Source organism: Pleurodeles waltl, chromosome 10, assembly GCF_031143425.1.
Source record: "Pleurodeles waltl isolate 20211129_DDA chromosome 10, aPleWal1.hap1.20221129, whole genome shotgun sequence".
In the NCBI taxonomy this organism is placed as follows: Eukaryota; Metazoa; Chordata; class Amphibia; order Caudata; family Salamandridae; genus Pleurodeles; species Pleurodeles waltl.
Genome location: NC_090449.1, coordinates 19,388,285 through 19,412,261, shown reverse-complemented (window position 1 = coordinate 19,412,261; position 23,977 = coordinate 19,388,285). Strand labels below are relative to the sequence as shown.

General features: G+C 45.4%; 1 protein-coding gene across 1 annotated transcript in view; it reads left to right on the top strand.

Moving 5' to 3' along the window:
• The window catches only part of LOC138260932 (blue-sensitive opsin-like), a 67,162-nt gene extending 62,520 nt beyond the window's left edge, over window positions 1–4,642 (top strand). Inside the window, exon 5 of the mRNA XM_069209457.1 lies at window positions 3,959–4,642. Coding sequence (XP_069065558.1) covers window positions 3,959–4,087 — 129 coding nt within the window. The 3' untranslated portion in view covers window positions 4,088–4,642. The remainder of the gene's footprint in view (window positions 1–3,958) is intronic.
• Window positions 4,643–23,977: the final 19,335 nt, after the last annotated feature.

Below are 23,977 nucleotides of genomic sequence, written 5' to 3'. Positions count from 1 at the left end.
CAAATAGATATTTCATCAATTTTTCTTTAAATTTCAATGGAGAGCTTGGTCCTAAATACAACTGTTTGTGACCAAACTGATGTACATTTATGAGCACCCACCCAGGGGCTCATATAAACAGAAAGATATCCTGGCTTTAATGTGTTAAATAACTTTCAGACATTTAGGCCCTCATTATGAACTCGGCGGGAAAACCTGCAGAGTTCGGCGCTGGCGGTCAACAAAAGACCGCCAGTGCGCCGAAGACCCTGCCGGCCACATTATGTACATTCGGCTGGGCCGGCGGAAGCCTGCCAGTGGCGGAGTTACAAAAGTGGTGGTTCTGCCACTAATATTATATGGCTGTCTGAGCCACCATGCCGGTGGCGGTAATTACCGCCGCTGCCGGCATGGCGGCCCAAACCGCCATGTCTATAATGAGGGCCTTAGTAACCAGAACTGTAAACACGCTAGCACTTGCCTGTAAAGCAGATTGAAGCTATGCATCCCCTGGGTTATCATTACTACCTCTATTCAGTAAACTTTCCACCCATATATAATATTTTAAAGACAAATATGGAGTCTCCTTCGTATCATGACACAATTTAAGGTATGCTAGTGTTTGCCTAACCACATTCCAGTATTATCTGGGGCTGTGACATAGAAACTGGCAGCCCAAAGGGCATGCTATAAGTATTACGCAGAACTGAATCAAAAAGACTAGAACATTTCCCTAGGGTTGACCCAGAGCAATAACTTAGAACTGGTTAAAAATGCTATTTACTACCCAGAACATAGGCTTTAAAGAAGAGCTACTTCATTTCTTTGATAAAATGTTAAAATGAAATCCAAAAGAGCGTACCTTTGTCCTCAGTGATAAGAGGTGGTAAGAAACACTGCCCACTCACCAAAACAGATACCAAGGTACTTATAAGGGGACATACACTCAATTTGTTCGCTGTTGATAAACCAAGGGCTGGCTTCTTGATTAATTTGTCAATGGCTACTGCTATAATTTATCCAAATTAATCTCCTTATTGTTGTTCTTCCAATAAAGAACTAGAAAAGAAATCCGTTTTTGGAGATCGATATACTCAACAATCAATCAATCAGGGAATTTGTAAAGCACATTACTCACCCGTGAGGGTCTCAAGGCGCTGAGGGGGTCGTGGGGAGAAAACTATGTCATCGGCGTACTGAAACAACATAAGCAGCTAATTTTCGGGGCTGGGATATTAGGCAGTTAAGAGCACTATTTAAGTCAGCTTGGTACAGGTTGAAAGGCAGTGGGGCAAGCACGCACCTCTGCTTATGGGCACCTCAAATGCATCTTTCAGCAGAGACAGCACATGCAGAGCACACTTCTACCCTCCCCCATGTGTGTGTACATCATTCGCACTTCACGAAAGAGTAAGAGGGATATTTACCACTGAATATATTTGTGCAACAAAATAATTTTTGGACACATTGTTGAGTTCAGACCTAAAGCTGACAAAACAAGCGGATATGAGTGTTCATGTTTATGAAGATGTTTTCTGCAATTAAGGATACAATTAAAATATTAGCTGTCGTGCAGCTGGTTAAAAGGCAGCCAAGTTAAAAGAAACAACCTGTGGAGAGGTGGCCCAGCTTTCCTACTCTTACAATAATCATTTAAAAAAGAATCAAGCCTGCACATGCTACAATACAATGAGCCTATAGTTTCTTGGATTGGAGGCTGAGGCTTTCTTATAAATTGGAGGAAGAATTTAACCTTGCCAGAATTCTGGTATAACTTGGAATGGCATAGATGATTCTTTAACGGAGTAAGAAACTGCAGCCAAAGTTCTGCATCATGTCTAAATAACGAGTTGAAAGTCTGCCAGGGTATTATTTGTTATGTTGCAGTAGTGTACAAGCAGTGCTTTATTTGTAAATAAAAATGTGCCGGTGCCCAGAGCTCTCCCCTGAAACACTCAGCTGCTGCAATTAAATGTGCGAGCACAGAATACTGAGGCAGCGTAATCCTGAAGCCATCTCGGGCCTCTTCAATACATTGAAAGCCACTTACTGCCCCTTCAGCTCACTCTTGCAGCTTTCTGATTTCTCCCATTGTGACGCTTTTTCGTTTTTCTCTTCCTCCGTGTTTCCCAAATGTGTCTTCTGCTCGCAGAAAATGCTTGAGGCAGAAGAATAAGCGCCTGCCCTCAAAATTAAGTGCCGGTGCTGAGCACTGGAAACAACAAGCACAAATTAAGCACTGTGTACAAGGTACAAACAGCATCGGAAGTTGTTTTTTCAGTGTTTTTTTTTCAGTGCATCCATTATGGAAAGCTTTTTTGTGTACTTATAAGGAACTGTTGATCACTACACATCAAAATATAAAGGATCCATAGCTCAAAGATTCCTCTCTCATTGTCTGACAGAATTCGTACAACACATTCAAATCCTGTACCACTTCTAGTATTGATGCAACTCTCTCAAATGACTTTCACCTGAGATTTGTTTATTCTTTTTGTCCTGCCAATCTAAAATTTAATTAGAAGATTAAACATATAGGGCCTGATTTAGATATTGGCAGACGGGTTACTGCGTCACAACGGTAGTGGATATCCCGTCCGCCGAAATCTAAATACCATAGTAAATAATGGGGTTTAGATTTCAGCGGATGGGATATCCATCAGCGTTGTGACCAAGTAACCGTCCACCAACATCTAAATCAGGCGCCAAGTCCGATAGTATTCTTTACATTCTCCTTCTCATTGCGAGCAGCTTCCGTGGCATCTCCTTTCTATATGTATTTTTTTACAAACTTTTATTTAAAAAACAGTGCATGAAAGTTTGAGTTGGTTTGTCAGTAAAAATTAGTCCAAATGTCACACTTCCCTTAAGAATCTCAGACTATCAGTCTCTAGTTAATTTTCATATGTAATTGTGAGTAAATGCTCTTCAGTGATTTTATTCCCAGCCAGTTCCTCTCAAGAAGAATTCTAACATAAAATACCATTGTTGGTTATTTCAGCCTTGCCAATTAGAGACCTGACCTTGAGCAGGATATCACCTTTCAATTTTATTCAGTCTACAACATTAAAATTACTAAAATCTGGAGTGCATCTGCTTTTTATTGTGGCAAGGAAGTTTACGTTTAAATGTGCACAATGGAATATATTGTTAGAAAACTGGCCTTTTGGCTTACAAAGAAGCAGAACTGTGAAACAGCTTACCTTAAATCTCTTGAAATATAAGGACATTCTGGACATGATTTAGAGTTTGACGGAGGGGGTTACTCTGTCACAAACGTGACAGACATCCTGTCGGCCGTATTACGATGCCATTATAGCCTACAGAAATCGTTATACAGCGAACAGGATGACGGATCATGTATGTGATGGAATAACCTGTCTGCCAAACTCTAAAGCAGACCCTAAGGCTTGCTGTATGATGTACTGCGTTAAATCAGAGGCACTCCCGGGATGTAACCCTCTGAAAACCAAGGAATTTATCTGAGTTGAGTAATAGCATGCTCAGAGGCATCCTTCGTTGTTGTCATTTACTTTTTTCTGTTAGTGGCAGGCAGAGTTTTCTGCTGTTGCTGATCTTGCCCATGGAAAGTGTGTTGTTTTAGCCTCTGTCTCTTGTGCACTGGTTGTCGAGTGAATCACAACATGCCTGGGGATACTACAAACTGAACTTGTGTATTCCTAGTGACCCTTTTATCAGAAAAAATTGCAAAACGAAACCACTTTTTATTCATAAAATTACAATTTCACAAATAATTTCTAATGCTTTTTAACAATTGAGAATGTGGATTTTTATTGAACAATAATGCCAGAGGAGCTCTGAGCTCATTGTTTTGGCCACGCCCTTCTGGTCTGTTATGCGTGTTAAAGGGGCAGTAAGCAGTGGGAATGCTGAGGTTGGAAAGTGATGCACTGTTTTTCAAAGGCTGCTGGACTACCTGCATGATAACCTGGTGCTGCCTTCTTTTCTCCCTCGTCAGTTCCGCTCCTGCATGCTGCAGCTCGTCTTCTGTGGCAAGAGCCCCTTTGGGGATGAGGAAGACTCCTCTGTCTCTGGCCAGTCCACCCAGGTCTCTTCGGTCTCGAGCAGCCAGGTGGCACCTGCATAGAATGCGCGGGCCTGCGACAGGCGCAACAGGGTGCAATGGTCTCAAAGGCTCCCTGTGATGTCGCGAGAACACGCTCAAGCCTGCTCTTCTCGTCAAACTCTTCGCTCATTGGGCATCCTCACAAACGCCAGTGTCTCTACTTGGTGATTATAAAATTATTTTTAAGGGTTCATTACACTGACTGGGATGCAGGAATCTAATAAAAAAGCCCAATAGCATTTTTTTCCACCATCAAGGCACCCCCTCTTACCAAGCTGATGAGATTTAGCAATAAAACCTCCCCTTGAAAGTCAAGTAGAAGTCATCGATGAGAGAGAACCGCCCACCTTATGTCTGAAGGCACGCGGGGTGGCCCTGCCTGTTCTCGCGGAGCAGCGCATGCGGAAACAGTGGACGTGAGAGCAGCGAACACTCCTTCTTGATGTGCTGGGCAGGCTAACTTGTACATTGTAAATACTTCTCCACCGCCTTGCTTCCTCTCTCTGTACTTGTCGTCAAGTAGTGTAGCTCATGCTGTTGGTATGTCTTGAAATAAATATGGGAGATGCATCTTCACATCTGCCTCATCTGGCGTTTTATTGTACTTCAAAAATGTTTTTTATCATTGAATTTGTGGCTCTCTTGCAGCTCCGACTTTGTAGACAGTTCTCCCTAAACAGAGGCATTGTCAATAAAACATGTTATTGTGAAAACAGAGCCACAGAACAGACAGGGGTTTGAATGTTTGAACAATACCTAATTCATAAAATAAATAACAGTAGCAGGCCACACTTGTACTTTGAAACTTGCTGCTGGTGCTGTCAAACGCTGGGGTTGGTAAATACCAAGGCTGTGTAGTCTTGATTCCACCTCATGTCTCTTTCTTTCACCATTCTACACCTCCAGTCAGATTATCTCATGAATGCCAAGGCTGCGTAGTCTTTCTCCCACCTCATGACTCTTCCACCACTTTACACTTCCTGTCTCTTTATCTCATGAATAGCGAGGCTGCTTACTCTTGATTTCACCCTATGAGACTTTCTTCCACCACTCTGCACTTCCTGTCTCTTTATCTCATGAACACCAAGGCTGCGTAGCCTTGATTCCACCTCTTGACTCTTTCTTCCACTGCTCTACACTTTCTGTCTCTTTATCTCATGAATACAAAGGCTGCGTAGTCTCGAGTCCTCCTCTTGAGTCTTTCCACCACTCTGCACGCATTTCATGAATACTCAGGGTGCGTAGTCTTGTTTCCACCTCATGACATTTTCTTAGACCACTCTACACTTCCGGTCTCTTCATTTTATGAATACCAAAGCTTCAGTCATGATTCGACCTCAATATCCTTTCTTCCACCCCTACACTTCCTGTCTCTTCATCTAATGAATACCCAGGCTGTTTAATCTTGATTCTACCTTATGATTCTTTCTTCTACCACTCTTCACTTCCTGTCTCTTTATCTCATGACTACCAAAGCTGCACAGTCATGATTCCATCACATGACTCATTTTTCTGCCACTCTACTCTTTTTGTCTCTTTATCTCGCCGTTGATGGTTACTTCTTATCACTACTTTCTCCCTTTGTCACTGTTTTCCTAATGTTCTTTTGGTCCTTCACCCTCCCTTTTCTGCCTTTCTCTCTTTAGCTCTGGGTCAAACTCTGGTGATAAAAAAAATCACAGTCCCCAAAAAATGAGTGTCAATGCCCACCACCTGCAAACACCAGAACAATTTAAGCAGTTGTTAGGGAAGCTTTCATAGAATGCACCTCCTGTGTGAGGCATGACCCCACCTCCTCTTTTCAAATTACCTCTTGAACTTGTCATTCTACTGTACCCTCCTAATTGTGTGCCCCAAAGTCTCCTGCCCCGGGTGTCACTCAGTGTGTTTGCATCCCATTGACGCCCAAAGTGTTCACAAGCCTGTCCCCTAGTCTGCTTACATCACATTGGCTGCATGCCCAAAGGGCTACCATTGTGTGAATTGGAAGGAAGAATGCAAACCCAAGGGCTAATTCTAGCAGAGCTTTGGTGCCTCTCACTACCCCTTCCTTCGCAATAAATTAGTTTACTCAGCACAGGTCAGTGAATGGTGAGCATTGACAAAGCGGTAACCAGTGTTCAGATGTGTAGACATTCGACAAATGGACAGCCTCTTACCTCAGCACATCTCAGAGTGTTTGTGGCTGGTCTGTTAGTTCCAAAATGGAATAATTGGAGAGAGAGGGCTTAGGTGGGACCAAAAGCTGCATTTAATGGGAGCATAAATAGGATTTAGGAATATCTGTGCCTATACTAAAACTACTAACGAAACCACTCACCATCAGATGGAAAACCATGTCTTGCTTCTTTGGTGTTAGTTCTTCTTTCTTTTGTCCTCTGCACCTGGACCTATCAACAGCTCCTTCATAGGACAGCACATGTTATCACATCCCCATCCCACATCCCGCGATTGTCTCAAAACTGGTTCAAAATACTTGAGCTTTGCTGCTCCTGGAGGCCACGAGTACTCATGCAGTAACTGATGGATCCCAGGATCTGTCATGACCAGGACGATGAAAGCAGCTGCCAGCCCAGCAAGGGCCCTGGAAGAGCGAGACAAGGCCCTTGAAGCAGGACTGGCTGCTGAGGAGTACAAGAGATGCCTTGTTGGTCCAAGAGTACATCAGGATCTACCTCCTTTGACCTTCACTTGTAGCAGAGGGGCATTCTTTCCGGGTGTGAACTGTGGACCGGTGAACACACAGAATGGAGCTGATGGCCACAAGACATCCCAGTAATGCTCTAGTCAACCAGAAGAAAGTTAAAGTCCCCTGGAATGTGATTACCCTCTTTAGGTGGACAACAGGCATTCATGTTGTTAAGTCAACTAGGAACTAGCGTTCATGCCATTTGTGCCCCTAATACTATCACTTCGAGCAACTGATGAAGCAAAGTCTCCTACTCATTTCCATATTGATCCCCCATCCTTTACTAGTTCTTTATTCAATCTTCACTCTGCCTTCTTCATGTTTAACCACCTCCTCCTCTTAAAGTCACCAGTTAATGCTCTCCCACAGTGTTAATCACATCCAATGGAAACACAGCAACAGAAAATCATTGTCCTTTGTTGGGAGGTGTCAGAGTGATGGAAAATGACCCTATAGCCGTTCTTCATCATTCCGACCGCCCAACAGCGGAGAAGACATTCTCTAGTCCCTGTCCCCAGTATGTGGAATCTTCTCTTGTTTAATGGCTGAGGTCCTTTTTCCTGCTCTCAATGTCCTGACATCTCCAGGGCCTCCTTCTGTGGCCGCTGGGCTCCATCGTCCTTGCTGATCCCCCAAAGAGCCTTGTCCCTCTGTGGTGAAGCAAGGGAGTGCACAGCCGAGTTCTGCTAGTAGTGAACTTTTTCCAAATGTAAATAGTTCAGAACTAGCGGAATTCCTGCCAGGAACCCCGAAGAAACCAAGGAAGAGCAAGACACTGTGGGGCGTGATGTGTCCGGATTCACTGTGGTTACTTGAGAACATTGAGGGTGCCAGGTCCATGGTTCAGGGAATGTCTTCAGTAACCTGGCTGAACCTTAACTGATGATGTACAACACACGTTATTACTGTTCTTATAGATGTTATTCAATATAAAGAAGATCACGAGATATAGTAGCTATGGAAAACACAACAGAACAGCCTCAATACAGGAATGAACTGTAATTGAATGGTCATTGACCCACGACACAATTCAACAATGTTACATTGCAAAGCTCCTTCAGCCTGTGCATGCTGACATTAAGCATGCATCATCAGTTTTCTTTAATTTAAAACAAATGTGAGGATGACATGCCTTACCAGATAGCACCACTCAATAGCCAACAGAGTGACCTCACCTCCAGTGTTGTCAGACTGCACTGTTTTAGGATGACACCTGTTTTAGGATAACTTGATATCACAAAATTAAAATGTGAATCGTCAGCTTCAAGCAGTGATTAGATGGCACCCACTTCATCGTCTCAAGCCCGGCCTTGGAGATAAAGCTTTGATGAGTCAAGCTGACTCTGCGAATGACTTACTCCTGTCTTTGGTTGCTACATCCCAGGACCCACGCCAGGCAGCCATGTGGTCACACTGTTAGGGCAAGGTGGACTCCAGGAGCTGAAGACCCTCCTTCCAGGCTCTGTGTCAGCTCCCGGGCCCTCTCTCTGTCTCCCCAGACTCTCGCCCTATTGTTTTTCTTACTTCGCACTTCCATTATTTATTCCCCTCCATGGTTCAGTACTCCTGAGCTAGTTCCACGCCCTACAATACTCTACACATTGTACATACACTTACCAATTTTGTTTACTACTACCTGGGTCTATGTCCCCCTTCTACTGAGCCACTGGAGAGAGGAGCATGGAAAGTGCAATGCCATTTGGCCAGCAATCTCCTCTCCCCATTTCTCATTTTCACTGAATATCCTCTTAGTTGTAATTAGACAAATACATCTACAGCCTAAACTTGCCTCTTAGTTCACATCCATCACCACGAATGACTGGGATCATTTCCCTTTTTTGCCAATTTTAACTTTAAGGCCTGTAGGAGCTTCCATTAAATAGCTCTAAATAGTGAAAATCTCTACGAATGTCCATGTAATTTGTCCCTCACAGCCTATTCACCGCCAACATTTGTCCAAAAATGTTATCAACAGCATTGTTTAATTTGAGAAGGTGCAGGTATTGCCCTTACCTTTAACTTTTAAAACCCTCGCCAATGCAATCATAAAGTACTACTTTGCCTTCTTCACAGACAGCTCGTCAGGATCTGAAGGCCTCAAGACCATCATAACTATGTATTTGTTGTGATTCATTTCCACCGATGTCAATGTTGTAAGCCTTGCCAGGTCCCTGGTGTGCCCCCACCAGCCAGTTGTCTTACCAAAGACTTTTAACCATACTGGAGTCAGAAGTAACAACATGCCATCCCTCATCAGGTTTTACCAGGTTCCTTTCCATTGACATGTAAGTGCCAGAATCACCTGGGAACGCCTGACTTCCACCGGGAGGTGTAGTTATGTGGTCCAACAACATAATGAAAACTTCAGCCGCCGTAGCCACCATCACCTGTTCACATCTTCATGCTGCACACAGGCTTTATGGACTTCCAGCCATGAAGTCCTTATGTTGTCAGGATAGAAGAGAAACTTCATAAGAATAAACAATAGTTTTATTAAACATATATATGTTTAGGCACTCTAAACCATTCACAAAGTCTACTTCAAAATGCTCTGTAAGTCTACATTCAAACATCTATAAACCTTCTAGTATGTTGTTGATCCCTGATGACCCAGAGAACAAGGCACTAGAGGCAGCTCTTGCTAAACCAACCAGGTGTGTCAAAAGCCTGAACCATGAGTTTAGCTATCATCAATGACTATGTGAATGGGTTTCATTGTAAAATGTCTTTTTAGGTAGGTATCCTGGAATTCTCTCAGGGACCTATCCCCGGTGGACCTCAGATCGATGGTCCTGACCAGCCCAGACCAAGGTCTGACTGCTATGAATGCTGTCGACTAGAGAAGAGCCTCACCGGCCTGTTCATCAACCAAAGATACACAAAGACACGCTGCAGGATGAAGCTTCACCTCCGTTTTATGAGTTTATTGACTCACGGGATTCATCTCTAGGAACAGTTCAAAAAGCCTCGCCCGTATAGGTGCACACTTGTGATCGTATTGATTTCAGGGACACCCACATGGAGGGAGAGCCCCATAGTTGGGTCTATCAACTGCTGTCAACTGGCACATGGTATAACAGGTGGTCATAATGACTGCGATGCTGGAAGACCCTCAGGTATGTACCTTGAAATCATGGAGTGACTCGCTCTGATTACCCTGCCACATTTAACTCCCATGGCAGGACTGGCCATAAGGAGCATAGTGAAAGCACCAGAAGGCTGCAGTAAGGGGCAATACTTGCCATGCTGGATGAAGTGGAAACACAGACAGTCATAGTCTAGGGGCTGGACTGGTCATAGGGGACACAATATGTACCCCCTGAAGGTTGCACGGCCACTGGGGCCCACTGCACTCCCAAGCCTGAGTGTAGGCATGGCCCATATACTTTTATAGTAGGAACCTGGCTACAAATCAACAGAACACTCTACATGAGACAGGTTAAAAAGGTGCAAAGCTGGGTACATGGGTGATTGTAGATATGAAGTCACACTCTGATGTACTGGGATATTTTATGCGGTTCTTTTGAGAGCTACCTACAAAATTTACTTTATAAAACATACATTTGGCAAATTGTGAAATACATTTAGTTTTCTGGCACATCTCCCCTAACAACCTGGAGATGGCCGAGCTTGGACACTAAGGTGAAGTGAGTATGGTTTAAGAAATAAAATATTTTCTTGGGGTACTTTCAGGTCCCAGTCCAGCCCTATGAAAGCCTCGCTGGAAGGGGGCAGGTCCAAGCAAGTGTCCAGGATGACATTTCTTTCCCATACCCCCTCAGAAAAAAATCCATCCTTGCACATCATCTGGGTCAACCCAGCGGGAAAGTCCTAACAACTTACCTGTACACATCATCGGTGGCAGCGTAGGGCTGAGATCTGACCGAAACAACTCCGTAAGCAACCCTAGAAGAAGAAGACATGGTGGCACCAACAGGACTTACATTGAAGGCTACGACTCCAAGACAAACACTGAAAAAGAGGTGGAAATGCAATGGTGAGTTCAATAAAGGGGGCAGAGACTTAGAAAAGGGAGGCAAGAACACAGAGCCAAGAGCATGAAAGGGCACTGATAAACAGTGTACTCCTGTTTAATGGAGTTAATGCTATAACAATGGTTATTGGTGCCCGGACAAGCCTGCACCTCATAAAACATAAATACCTGCAAAGGCAGTGATTCAACCTAGGGAAGTTACTTGTACCTTGGGAAGATGTAGCAATGAATATTTGAGCCCCATCCTCTGGATCTTTCCACATCAGAAAGGCTAGTGAAAAGAGCTGATATTAAGCAGGTACAGGAACCATCATGCCGCCTAACTCTAATTCAGAGCTTGCCACATCACCCGGACTACATGAAAGTGCTGGTGTGATGTGGATACTGAACACATCCTTCCACCCAACTCTACATCAGACCCTTACACATCACAAGGCTATATAAAAACACTGCTGCTAAGTAGATACAAAACACATCCTGCCACCCAACTCTGAATCAGACTAGTGCTTAATGTGAGCTGGTAGTTTCCGGTACTCGGCACCAGCAGTTAATTGTCAACACAGGAACTTGGACAGTCTGCCACAAGGTGGCGATGTCTGGCTAATTTAGAGATGACAACAGCAACAGTTGAATACTAATTCAATATACATTAAAAATGACCATTACTGTCACCCAAGTCATTCTTATAGCTTTGGGCCCTGGAATTGCCACACTTGTAGGAGTGTGATGGTCAGAAGTTGTGTTCTTACTATCATTGGCATCAAGGCAAGGGCAATGGATGGTGTAAGCTGCAGCGGCCTCCTGACGTGGGCCCTGGCACTTTTTTTTACAAATTAAGCACTGAATCAGACTCTTTAACATCACAAGGCTACAGGAAAAAGCTGCTGCTAAGTGCATATAGAACACGTTGTGTCATTTAACTTTACATCAGACACGGTTACATCATCAGGCCCCAGGAAAAAGCTGATGTTGAGTGGATAAAGGAAAGATCCCACCACCTTCCTCTACATCAGACCCTGCCGCGCCAGAAGGCTCCAGGAAAACTGCTGCTAAGCGGATCCTGGACACATTCTGCCATCCGAAACCAAAGCACACCTTGCATGTCACCAAGAGTACTGGAAACACCTGATGTTATAGAAGAGGCATCCTGCCACCCGAACCTAAAAAAGGCCCTTCCTCATCATCAGGGCAACAGGAAACAGCTGTTTTATGGATAGAGGGCATCACTCCGCCCAATTCTGAGTCAGACTGCCTTTGGTGATCATTTTACCTTTACGACCGTAAATGCCTGTCGGGGGCTCACAAAAGGATTCCTGACGGGCTAAGGGGTTTTAGTTGAGTAGAGGTCTCTGCCCCGAATGTGGGGGCAAACAAAACAGTGAATCCCACGCAAGAGGTGAAAAGTGGGAGGAGCAAGGCGTGGTTTGCCTTATAGGTTTGTGTACAAACATATATTTTCGTGAGCATTCACAAACTGAAATACCACCTTTCCCACCTTGGAAATAGTTAAGTTGCACTCCAGCCCTTCCCTGTTAGCATGGAGGAGGAACGGACCGCCCCTCATTTGTTGGAGTTACACAGAAGGGATGTTTTGCTTGTGGAAAAAAAACCATCCTTTTGCACATCTGGCTTACCCTTCCCACTGTGCGGATTTGTATGCTGTGTGCACCTCTGCACGGTGGCAAAGGCTGCCTAACAAAGTCACCTGGCAGAACCAATGTGCGCTGTGGAAGCTGCTCCTGGTGTGGCTTTCATTGCACCATAGTACACCTGTTTTGTGAATTAGAAAAATTGTAAAAGTATGTTCAGGCAGGGACGTTCAACGCCGTCCATATATTTACGCTTTTTGTTGTGAACCAGCCACTTGTTTCTGGGGTCCCTTCTAAGAGCTGACATATGTCTCCGCCCTACAGACGACTGACCACCAGCAACCATTTTTCTCCCCCGCACAAGTCTTGTAAGCGTGAATTCCCTTAAAACAAAAACTTTGGAAATATCAGGTGATGCAGGGGTCTCGGTAGTGGTGTCACACAAAATGATGGAGCCCCCCTGCAGAATGTGAGGAGGGGACACCATATTGGTTTGGGAATATAGCATAGAAACCTATAGAAAAGTCACTGTGTTAAAAAAGGTTCCAAAGGCATGCAGGGAGAAGGAAGGCATGCTGGGAAGGAGAAAGGATCATGACAACTAAAGAAGGGCATAAATACAGGGAGAAACAAGGAAAGAAGAAAAGAAGAAAGAAAAAGGAAGCATAAGGTAAGTGAGGGCGAGTGTGTGTGTGTGTGTGTGTGGAGGGAGGCAAGAACTAGCAGGGGCGCACCATGCCCGTAACTCATTGAGGCCCCATGCCCAATCTGGGACCTCGATTAAAATATGGAATGGCAGGGGTGCGGCACGTCCTGCCGCCACGGATCGTGGCTGCATCCCGAGCCGAATGTTCAGCTAGCGCCGTGGCTTGCAGCGTGACAGTAGCCCCCCCCCCGAGCCCTGGTTTGCGCTGAAACAGCAGAAAAAACTGATGAATCAAAAGTGGGGCATGAACAGAAGAGGCATCTTCCCAAGAACATTCACTAAGCGGATAGCCTTTCCAATAAATAAGATATTGGAGATGGTACCGGAATATACTAGAGTCACATATTTCTTGTACTTCATATTCAGGTTCATTATCCACCAACAAAGGAGGAGGACATGTGAAATGTCGGGAAAAAGGATCAGGTGTATAGGGTTTCAATTGACAGACATGAAATACTGGATGGATCTTCAAGGTTCGAGGTTAATGGAGACGGAAAGATACAGGATGAATTTTTTGAAGAATACAAAAGGGTCCGTAGTAACGGGGTTTAAACTTATTTTGGGAAAGACGCAGGGGCAAAAATCTTGAAGAAAGCCAGACTTTATCTTGGACGCGATAAGCTGGAGCCTCACTTCATTTCTATTCGGCCATTCTTTTCATGTATCTTTTAGTGACTGGTAGATTAGATCGAATAAGCCGTTGGATTCTATGTAGTCTCTTGGAAAGAGAGGTGATAGCAAGAAGTGTAGAAGAGGTCTTAGGAGTGGTAGGAAAAGATGTGGGATGGAATCCATATGAGCAGAAAAAAGGAGTGGCTTTAGAGGCACTATGGATGGTATTATTGTAAAAAAAACTCTGCAATTGGAAGGTAAGTGCTCCAGTTGCTCTGAGTGGAGTTACAAAAACAACAAAGATATTGTTCAAGTCCCTGATTTAGATGTTATGTCTGCCCAGTGGTTTGGGGATGAAATCCAGAAGATAAAGCTACATTGATATTCAAGATCTTACAAAAGTGTTTCCAGAACCGTGATATGTATTGAGGGCCCCTGTCTGGCACAATACTTTGTGGGAGACCATGGAGACGAAATTTTTTGAATAAAGATCTGGCTCAATTCTTGAGATATGGGTAATTTCTTCAAGGCAGTAAAATGAGCCATCTTAGTAAATGAATCTTTTGTCACCATTATAACTCAGTTTCCCACTGATAGAGGCAAAGAACACATAAAATCAGTTGCTATTGTATGCCAGGGGGCTGGTGGAACTGGTAATGGTTAAAGTAGTCCTGCGGGCCTAATACGGGGTACTTTAAATTGGGCACAAATGGGACAAGATTCCATGTATCTTTCTGCGTCTTGTTTCAACGTAGGCCACCTAAAAGACCGGAGAAGTAATTCCTGTGTGGCTTTAATACCCTGATGACCGGCTACAGGGGAATTATGACACATCTGAAGTGCCTTTTCTTGCACTTTTGTAGAAGGTAGAAATAAGGTGTCCTTGTAATAGTAGTATTCTTTATGTTTGTGTAATTTGGGACTTAGGGCCAGATGTAGCATTATCCGAATTTACGATTCGGAAATTGCGAGTCGGTGCGACTCACAATTTCCGAATCGCAAATTCGGATGCAGAACGGTGTCTCAGACACCGTCTGCGAGTCACTATGGGGTCGCAAAGACCCACCTCATTAAAATGACTGAGGTGGGTCGCATTTTGCGACCCCATAGCGAGTCCCTGCACTCACAGGAATGGTGGCCTGCTGAAGACAGCAGACCTCCATGTCTGCGACTGCTTTTTAAATAAAGCAGTTTTTATTTTTTATTTTGCAGCCCATTTTCCTTAACGGAAAATGAGTTGCAAAATAAAAAATATAACAAAACCATTTGGTTTCGGTTTTTCAGAGTAGGCAGTGGTCCATCGGACCACTGCCTGCTCTGAAAAACCCTTTTTGCCAACATTCACAAAGGGGAAGGGGTCCCGTGGGGACCCCTTCCTTTTTGCGCATGGGTTACCACCAGTGTGACACTGGTGGTAACTGCGAATTGCTTTGCGACTGCATTCGCAGTCACAAAGCAATTTTGCATAGCGATGCGACTCGCAAATAGGAAGTGAACAACCCTTCTTATTTGCGAGTCGCATTCACAATTTGCGAGTCGGTACCGACTCGCAAATTGTGAATGTGCATCGCGAAAGGCATTTTGCATGGCGCAAACTGCGATTTTTGCAGTTTCACCATGCAAAATGCTTTCTACATCTGGCCCTTAGATCCTTTAGTTCTTGTTCTGAAAGGGTTGAGTATTCAGATTGTACTTCATCGATAAATGACTGGACTACACCAATTATTTTGTCTGGTTCAAGTAGATATTGTGAAGGGGTATTAGAACTGTCAGGATAACGGCGAGATAGGGCATCCGCCAAAATATTTTTGGATCCTGGAATATAGGTAAAATAGAAATAGTATTGACCAAATAAAATGGCCCAACGAGCTTGTCGACTGTTTCGACACTGACAATTGCGTAAGCATTGCAGATTGCAATAGTCCGTTCTTACTTCAAAAGGTTTTTTTGAACCCATGAGGAATTGTCTCCACTCTTGACAGGCTGTTTTTAGAGCCAAAAGTTCTCTTTCCAGTACTGAATAATTTTGCTCAGAAAGCACATGGGATAGATAAAAGAGTGGATGTTCTAATACATTGTCCTCTTGTTGTTGTAGTAATGCTGCCCCGATAGCTCTTTCTGAGGCGTCAGTAACAACTATGAATTGTTTATTGGTGTCCAGATGTCTCAGTATGGGTGCTTGGGTGAAGGCCTGTTTTAAGTTTTGGAAAGCAGTCTCAGCCATGTCTGTCCAGATGAAACTCTTTCGCAAACTCTCTTTTTTTAGAGTTTGTGTGATTTGACTGGTTTGTTTAGCAAAGTCCAGGATAAATTGACAGGAGAAGTTGGCCATCCCAAAGAATCATTGAGTTTCTTTGATTGAGGAAGGGGATGGCCAATCTAGAATGGCTTGAACTTTTTCCGGATCCATAGAGACACCAATCCGATTAATGTGATAGCCTAAATATTTCACCTCGGTCTTATCAAATTCGCATTTCTCCGGCTTACAGTAGAGCTTATGTTGCCTTAGTCTATTTAAGACTTGTTTAGGACGAAGTTCAGGGCATCTGGAAAAAATTAGGATATCATCTAAATAAATTTAATAAGTCAGAGAATATTGAATCCATAAATCTTTGAAAAACTGAGGGGGCATTTGTTAAACCAAAAGGCATTTTCTTGTATTCGAAATGTCCAGAGGATGTTCGAAAGGCAGTTTTCCACTCATCTCCCTCCTTAATACGCAAGAGATGATATGCTTCACGAAGATTTAATTTTGTGAACATTTGTGCCCCTCTGACAGGCTCCAAAATGACTTTGAAGAGGGGTAGTGGATATCAATCTTTTATGGAGATTTTATTTAATCCATGGAAGTCTATACAGGGACGAAGATCTTTCGTCTTTTTAGGTGCGAAGAAGAGGGGAGCCCTCACAGGAGAAGAAAATGGTGTAATGAGACCACTCTGTAGATTTTCTTGAAGATAGTCCTTGAGAATCTGTTTTTCTGGTTCAGTAAGAGAATACATTTTTCCATAAGGAACAATTGCTCCAGGTTCCAAGAGAATGGTACAATCGTAGTCTCTGTGTGGAGGTAGTACGGACTTTGATGGTTTTTGAAATACGTCTATAAATTCCAGATTATGACTTTGTACCCCTTGGACTGAGTTTATGGGGTGTCCTAAATTTGGTTTTGAGGATATTATTTTTCTGAGAGACCAATAGGTGTCAGAAGCATAGCAATGATCGTGACAAAACTTAGAAGACAGAGAAATGGTTCTGGTTTCCCACTTAATATATGGATTGTGTCTCATAAACCATGGTATTCCCAGGATTATTGAATGATTGGGAGAGGAAATTAAATCAAAAGAGACATGTTCCTGATGTTTCCCAAAGTGTAGACCTAGAATTTAAGTAATATTAATGACAGGACTGGATGATAATAAGGATCCGTCTGCAGTATGCACTTGTTCTGGAACGTCTTTAGGCAGTTGTGGAATTTGTAGTTTTTTATCCCAGGTCATATCCATATAAATGCCACTTGCTCCACAATCTAATAATGCCAGGGTCCTTTCTTCACGACCATCAGGTAATTGCAGGATAACAGGTAGCAAAAATAGAATAGTGGCATCTTCCTTGGAAGAACTGATGGAAGGTATTGCAGAAGATCCCGTCCCCTCCCTTCTCACAGAGGACAGGAAGTGGCGTTTCCCAAGGTCTTCATAGGACGAACTGGACAAGCGCAGAGCAAATGGCCAGCTCCACCACAATATAGGCACGGTCCTCTTCTCCGTCTATCTTCATGCTCGCTAGTAGAGAGTGGACCACGAGCAGTATCTACCTGCATAGTTTCTCCTTCTGTTGTCTCCCTTGATACAGCTCGAGGTTCTTCAGGATGATGTACAAAGGTACGTGGGTTGCTTGACTGGGAAGGTCCACGATTCTTTTTTCTAGACAACGTTCTTGGAGACGATATTCTATAGAGAGTGCTAAATCCACCAAACCTCGTAGATCATCTATTCTGGCAGAATGTACTAATTCATCTTTTATGTCTTCTCGTAGACCTCTGCAAAAAAGAGTTACCAGTGTACGCTCCACCCATGTCGTCTCAGCTGCCAATTGTCTGAAGCGTGTGATGTATTGGAGAACATCTTGAGTGCCTTGTTGAATATCACATAGCGCTTCTTCTGATGACACTTCCAATCCTTGGCGTTAAAACATTTGGTTAAACCTTCTCACAAAGGCTGAATAATCAGACAGCACCGGGTCACTGGAGGCTCCTAAGAGAGTCGCCCAGGCCAAGGAAGGACCAGACAAGGCACTGATGAGATAACCCACTTTCGTTTTATCTTTTGAAAATTGTGTTGGTCTAAAGGCAAAATAGACAGTCAGAGCATCAAGAAATTCTCACAGTTTGTTTGGGTCTCCTGAAAACCGAGGTGTAGTAGTAGAGACAGTAGGAACATCGGTACTTCGGGATACCAGGGCTTGTCGTAAAGTCTCGGTTTCATTTCTTAATTGTTGCAATTCCTGGGCTTGTTGTTGAATAGTTACGAGTAGGGACTGGTTAGGTTCTGCAGCAGCCGTTGCAGTATCTTCCATTCTGCCTGATGAAGTCTGGTTCGTTTGGCGCTGCAATCTGTCACAAACTACTCGTTGTCTATGTCTGTGGCCCACTGGAAATGCGGCGAGGTCTTGGTTCCTATAGGTTCTGCCTTGACCCAAGTAGGGGTGACCCTTTCTCGTAGCCACGGTGCTGCTGACGGAGAGAACGTAAAAGGCAGTCTCTGCCCTCCAGAAGGAAAAACCCAAAAAGGGAAAAAACCTCTAAGCAGGAACTCCTGGAACAAAAACAAAAGTAAAAAGTAAATCTGAACAAAAGACAAAATGACAATGAAAAAAGCTGGAACAGTCTAAGAAAAAATATAACTGACACAGAAGAAACAGGAGCAAAGATCACCACCCAAAGGAAGTGTTGCAGCGCAAAGAGAACAGGAATCACACATCTTATATACCCAAAGAACAGGAAGTGACCAACAGGAAGTAAAAGACACCATATTGGTTTGGGAATATAGTATAGAAACCTATAGAAAAGTCACCATTTTAAAGAAGGTTCCAAAGGCATGCAGGGAGAAGGAAGGCATGCTGGGAAGGAGAAAGCATCATGGCAGCTAAAGAAGGGCACAAATACAGGGAGAAACAAGGAAAGAAGAAAGAAAAGGGAAGCATAAGGTAAGTGAGTGTGTGTGTGGAGGGAGGCTAGAACTAGCACGGGCGCGCTGCGCCCCTAACTCGTCGAGGCCCCATGCCCAATTTGGGGCCTCGATTAAAATATGGAATGGCAGGGGCGCAGCACGTCCTGCCGCTGCGGACCTCGGCTGCATCCCGAGCCGAATATTCCGCTCGCGGCTCGCGGTGCGCAGCGCAACACTAGCTGGAGAAAGCTTCTTATACGTAGGGTGCATTTTCACTAACTAAATCCAATGGGTGGGACTGTGAGAATGTTTACCTCTGGAGGAAGCCATACTTTCTACTGTTAAATCAAGCGCTGCCCTGTTGAATCAATGGAGACCTGATCTGGTTAATTATTCAAACTGGGAAAAACATCACGCCCACAGCTGCCTGAAGGTTGAAGAGGAAGCTTTCTTGAGTGGTTATCCAAGGAGGAAACCCAACACAGAGAAACTTCTGAGCTGAGCAGCTATCCCTGCCTGGGACTTGTCAACTGGAGATGAACTGAGTCTTAAGGAGGCACCTTGATCTAGTAATGGCTTTGGTGAGCTTCCAGAAGTGCCATGAACTTGAATAATATGAAGACAGCAGCAAGAACCTCTTGGTCAAGACCACAATACGAGCCTTCTCTTAAACACAAGGATGGAGGGAGGTGCAATTTGTGCCCGTCCGAAAGAGATAACCCTCATACTTTGTGCAGTTTGCAAAGTTGACAATCTATCCAATTCAGCTCAACCTCACTTGTGGGAAATGTTTATCAAAAATGTTTTTGTGGGAGAATTCCCCCACTAAAAGTTTTTTGGTCAATTGTTGTCCCACAAACCTTGCTATCATTTTCAACCAAAATTCATTGTTTTATACTAGCCAAACTTTGTGAAGCTCAGAAGCACTGCACAACTTTAAAGGTAAGCGTGAAGTTGAGACTTTGCACACTCCTATTCCTCCTAAAATGGCATTCAAAATCTTCAAGGCAAAATGTCTTTCCAGAGCCCCATGGTAATGAGAGTAAGTCCGAAAATATTGGAGGTCTCACAGAAGCAGAGATGATCAAGGTGGGACCTGGGGGTATATCTAGTGCAGAATGTGCCCTGCTTCAGGTTCATGTGAAATTCTGTGTCCTGGGCCCTGAGATAAGCTGCATCTCCCACATCGGTCAACACTGCCTCAGTTTCCTCCAACATCAAGGGAAGTTGATGTTTGTCTGCTCGTTTTGGTCTTGTTGAAGAAATAAAAACGAGATTTGGTAATACATGGTGTTGCCTACGGTGAGAGATAGCAACAAAGTGAAAATTAAATTCCATGAAAGAACAAGACACACCACATAGGTCAGTTTACGTTTGGACCAGAGACGTTTAAAGGCCTGGGCAAAATGAGCCCTGGCCCAGGGCCCCAGCCTTTCAGGTGGCCCCTGATAGAGCCAGCTCTGTTCTACAGAGAGTGTTGCCCTGATGATCTTGAATAATTCTTTAACAGATTGTTTAAAATAACATGTTCCTCTAATTCACTTTTAATGTGGGTGAAGGGCTGGAGTCTACATTTTGCAGAGAAATGCTCTGTTTATGTTTAATGCAACATCCATAAAAAAATATTTTATAACAAAACAGGACCTCACATATGAGAAGTGGGAGGTGTCACAGAGATTATTTGCAGTAATATGAGTGAGCTGCTGCTGTGTTACAATATTGAAAACACACGTTACTATCCCTGAATATTAGATGGAAACACTTTTAGAATTTGGAGAAGTGTGACCTGGACAAAGGGGGCACGAAAGAGCTATGACTGGATCATAAATGCAAAGCTGTTCTGAACAGAGGACCCCAGAATACGTTTGTTCCAGGCCCCCCAGAATCCTTAAGATGTCCCTGGTTTGCACCCAGCATGGATAAAGAAACAGAAGAGGGCAGGGAAAAGTCTCATCCATAATCCATGGAAGGGCTTTAGAGGCACAGCCTGCTTTGGGCTCTCCGAGGCTCTTTTGCACCAGTTGTTTCTACTAATCATTCTGCAGCGCCGGCTCGGAGAGCGAGGCCGCTTCTGGGAGAGGCAGGGGACGCAGCGAAGCCTGTGCAGCACCTGAGCTGGTCAATGTGTGCCCTAAGTACTGAGGGAGTAAAGAAGAGAGGAGGGAAGGAGCGAGGCCGCTTCTGGGAGAGGGACACAGCGAAGCCGCAGCAGCGCACAGACACCGTGGAATCTCACCAAAATCCACAATCCTTGTGCGAAGCCTGTGCAGCGCCTGAGTAGGTCAATGTGTGCCCTAAGTACTGAGGGAGTAAAGAAGAGAGGAGGGAAGGAGCGAGGCCGCTTCTGGGGGAGGGACACAGCGAAGCCGCAGCAGCGCACAGACACCGTGGAATCTCACCAAAATCCACAATCCTTGTGCGAAGCCTGTGAAAGCGGCTGAGTAGGTCAATGTGTGCCCTAAGTACTGAGGGAGTAAAGAAGAGGGGAGAAGAGAGGAGGGAAGGAGGGAGGCGGCTTCTGGTGGAGGCAGGGGACACAGCGAAGCCGCGGCAGCGCACAGACACCGTGGAATCTCACCAAAATCCACAATCCTTGTGCGAAGCCTGTGCAGCGGCTGAGTAGGTCAATGTGTGCCCTAAGTACTGAGGGAGTAAAGAAGAGGGGAGAAGAGAGGAGGGAAGGAGCGAGGCCGCTTCTGGGAGAGGGACACAGCGAAGCCTGTGCAGCACCTGAGCTGGTCAATGTGTGCCCTAAGTACTGAGGGAGTAAAGAAGAGAGGAGGGAAGGAGCGAGGCCGCTTCTGGGGGAGGGACACAGCGAAGCCGCGGCAGCGCACAGACACCGTGGAATCTCACTGAAATCCACAATCCTTGTGCGAAGCCTGTGCCGCGCCTGAGTAGGTCAATGTGTGCCCTAAGTACTGAGGGAGTAAAGAAGAGGGGAGAAGAGAGGAGGGAAGGAGGGAGGCGGCTTCTGGTGGAGGCAGGGGACACAGCGAAGCCGCGGCAGCGCACAGACACCGTGGAATCTCACCAAAATCCACAATCCTTGTGCGAAGCCTGTGCAGCGGCTGAGTAGGTCAATGTGTGCCCTAAGTACTGAGGGAGTAAAGAAGAGAGGAGGGAAGGAGCGAGGCCGCTTCTGGGAGAGGGACACAGCGAAGCCGCAGCAGCGCACAGACACCGTGGAATCTCACCAAAATCCACAATCCTTGTGCGAAGCCTGTGCAGCGGCTGAGTAGGTCAATGTGTGCCCTAAGTACTGAGGGAGTAAAGAAGAGGGGAGAAGAGAGGAGGGAAGGAGGGAGGCGGCTTCTGGTGGAGGCAGGGGACACAGCGAAGCCGCGGCAGCGCACAGACACCGTGGAATCTCACTGAAATCCACAATCCTTGTGCGAAACCTGTGCAGCGCCTGAGTAGGTCAATGTGTGCCCTAAGTACTGAGGGAGTAAAGAAGAGGGGAGAAGAGAGGAGGGAAGGAGCGAGGCCGCTTCTGGGAGAGGCAGGGGACGCAGCGAAGCCTGTGCAGCACCTGAGCTGGTCAATGTGTGCCCTAAGTACTGAGGGAGTAAAGAAGAGAGGAGGGAAGGAGCGAGGCCGCTTCTGGGAGAGGGACACAGCGAAGCCGCAGCAGCGCACAGACACCGTGGAATCTCACCAAAATCCACAATCCTTGTGCGAAGCCTGTGCAGCGGCTGAGTAGGTCAATGTGTGCCCTAAGTACTGAGGGAGTAAAGAAGAGAGGAGGGAAGGAGCGAGGCCGCTTCTGGGGGAGGGACACAGCGAAGCCGCGGCAGCGCACAGACACCGTGGAATCTCACTGAAATCCACAATCCTTGTGCGAAGCCTGTGCAGCGCCTGAGTAGGTCAATGTGTGCCCTAAGTACTGAGGGAGTAAAGAAGAGGGGAGAAGAGAGGAGGGAAGGAGGGAGGCGGCTTCTGGTGGAGGCAGGGGACACAGCGAAGCCGCGGCAGCGCACAGACACCGTGGAATCTCACTGAAATCCACAATCCTTGTGCGAAGCCTGTGCAGCACCTGAGCAGGTCAATGTGTGCCCTAAGTACTGAGGGAGTAAAGAAGAGAGGAGGGAAGGAGCGAGGCCGCTTCTGGGAGAGGGACACAGCGAAGCCGCAGCAGCGCACAGACACCGTGGAATCTCACCAAAATCCACAATCCTTGTGCGAAGCCTGTGCAGCGGCTGAGTAGGTCAATGTGTGCCCTAAGTACTGAGGGAGTAAAGAAGAGAGGAGGGAAGGAGCGAGGAAGGAGCCGTGTGAAAGGACAGAAGTGCCCCAACCGGATGAGACACTGTGCACCAGTGAGAGCCAATGAGGTGCCCATTCCACTATTCATTCCCTAAACACCTAAACAGCTATTACAAGGCGCTTGTGCATCCAAAGAGTTCTCAAGGCCATGAGAGGAGAAAGTCCAGGCAAAGCAGCTTAGATCAGCTGGGAGAGAAGCCAGGATCTCAAGGCTGAACCGAAAGACTTGTGACCCTGAGCAGTGTTCAGAGAGGGAGGCAGAGCCAAAGGGAGGGCTCCGGAGCAGAGAAGCAACGGCCTCCATACTCTGGTGCCGGTAGCAGGGAGCGGCGAGGAGGACTGCACTTCTGAAGCGTAAAGTCTGAGTGGGGCTTAGGGAACAAGGTGTCTTCTCTGGAAAGTAGACACAATATCAAACAGAAGCTCTGGACAAGCCAAGACTCCTTTGTAAGGATTCTAGCTTCTATGAGAAAGAAATGAGAAGTGTGAAGACAACATTTGAGTGAATCCGATACTGACTGGGAGTTGCTTTCCTGATTACTTCAAGGCACTAGAGTAGACCTCTAGCAAGCCCAGTTGAAGGGAATTTCAGTAGTCTAGCCTTAATCCAATTAAACCAGCAAACGAAGTGCTGTTTTTACCTCCTGATGTGGGTTGGGTAGAATTGTTCTCAAGCGTTTTAGCTGAAGAAAGCCAGAGGAAGGGAGAGTGATGATTTGAGAGAATATCTGAGGAAAGGCATAAAAAATGAAGCCAAGATTGTCCACCATCACCTTGTTAGTTGGACCAGGGCATGGACCCATCTCAGCAGGCAAGTACTGGGAGCTCGCAGGTCTAGCTGGCCTCACTACCAGGACTTCTGCTTTACTGACATTCATTCTGAGCTT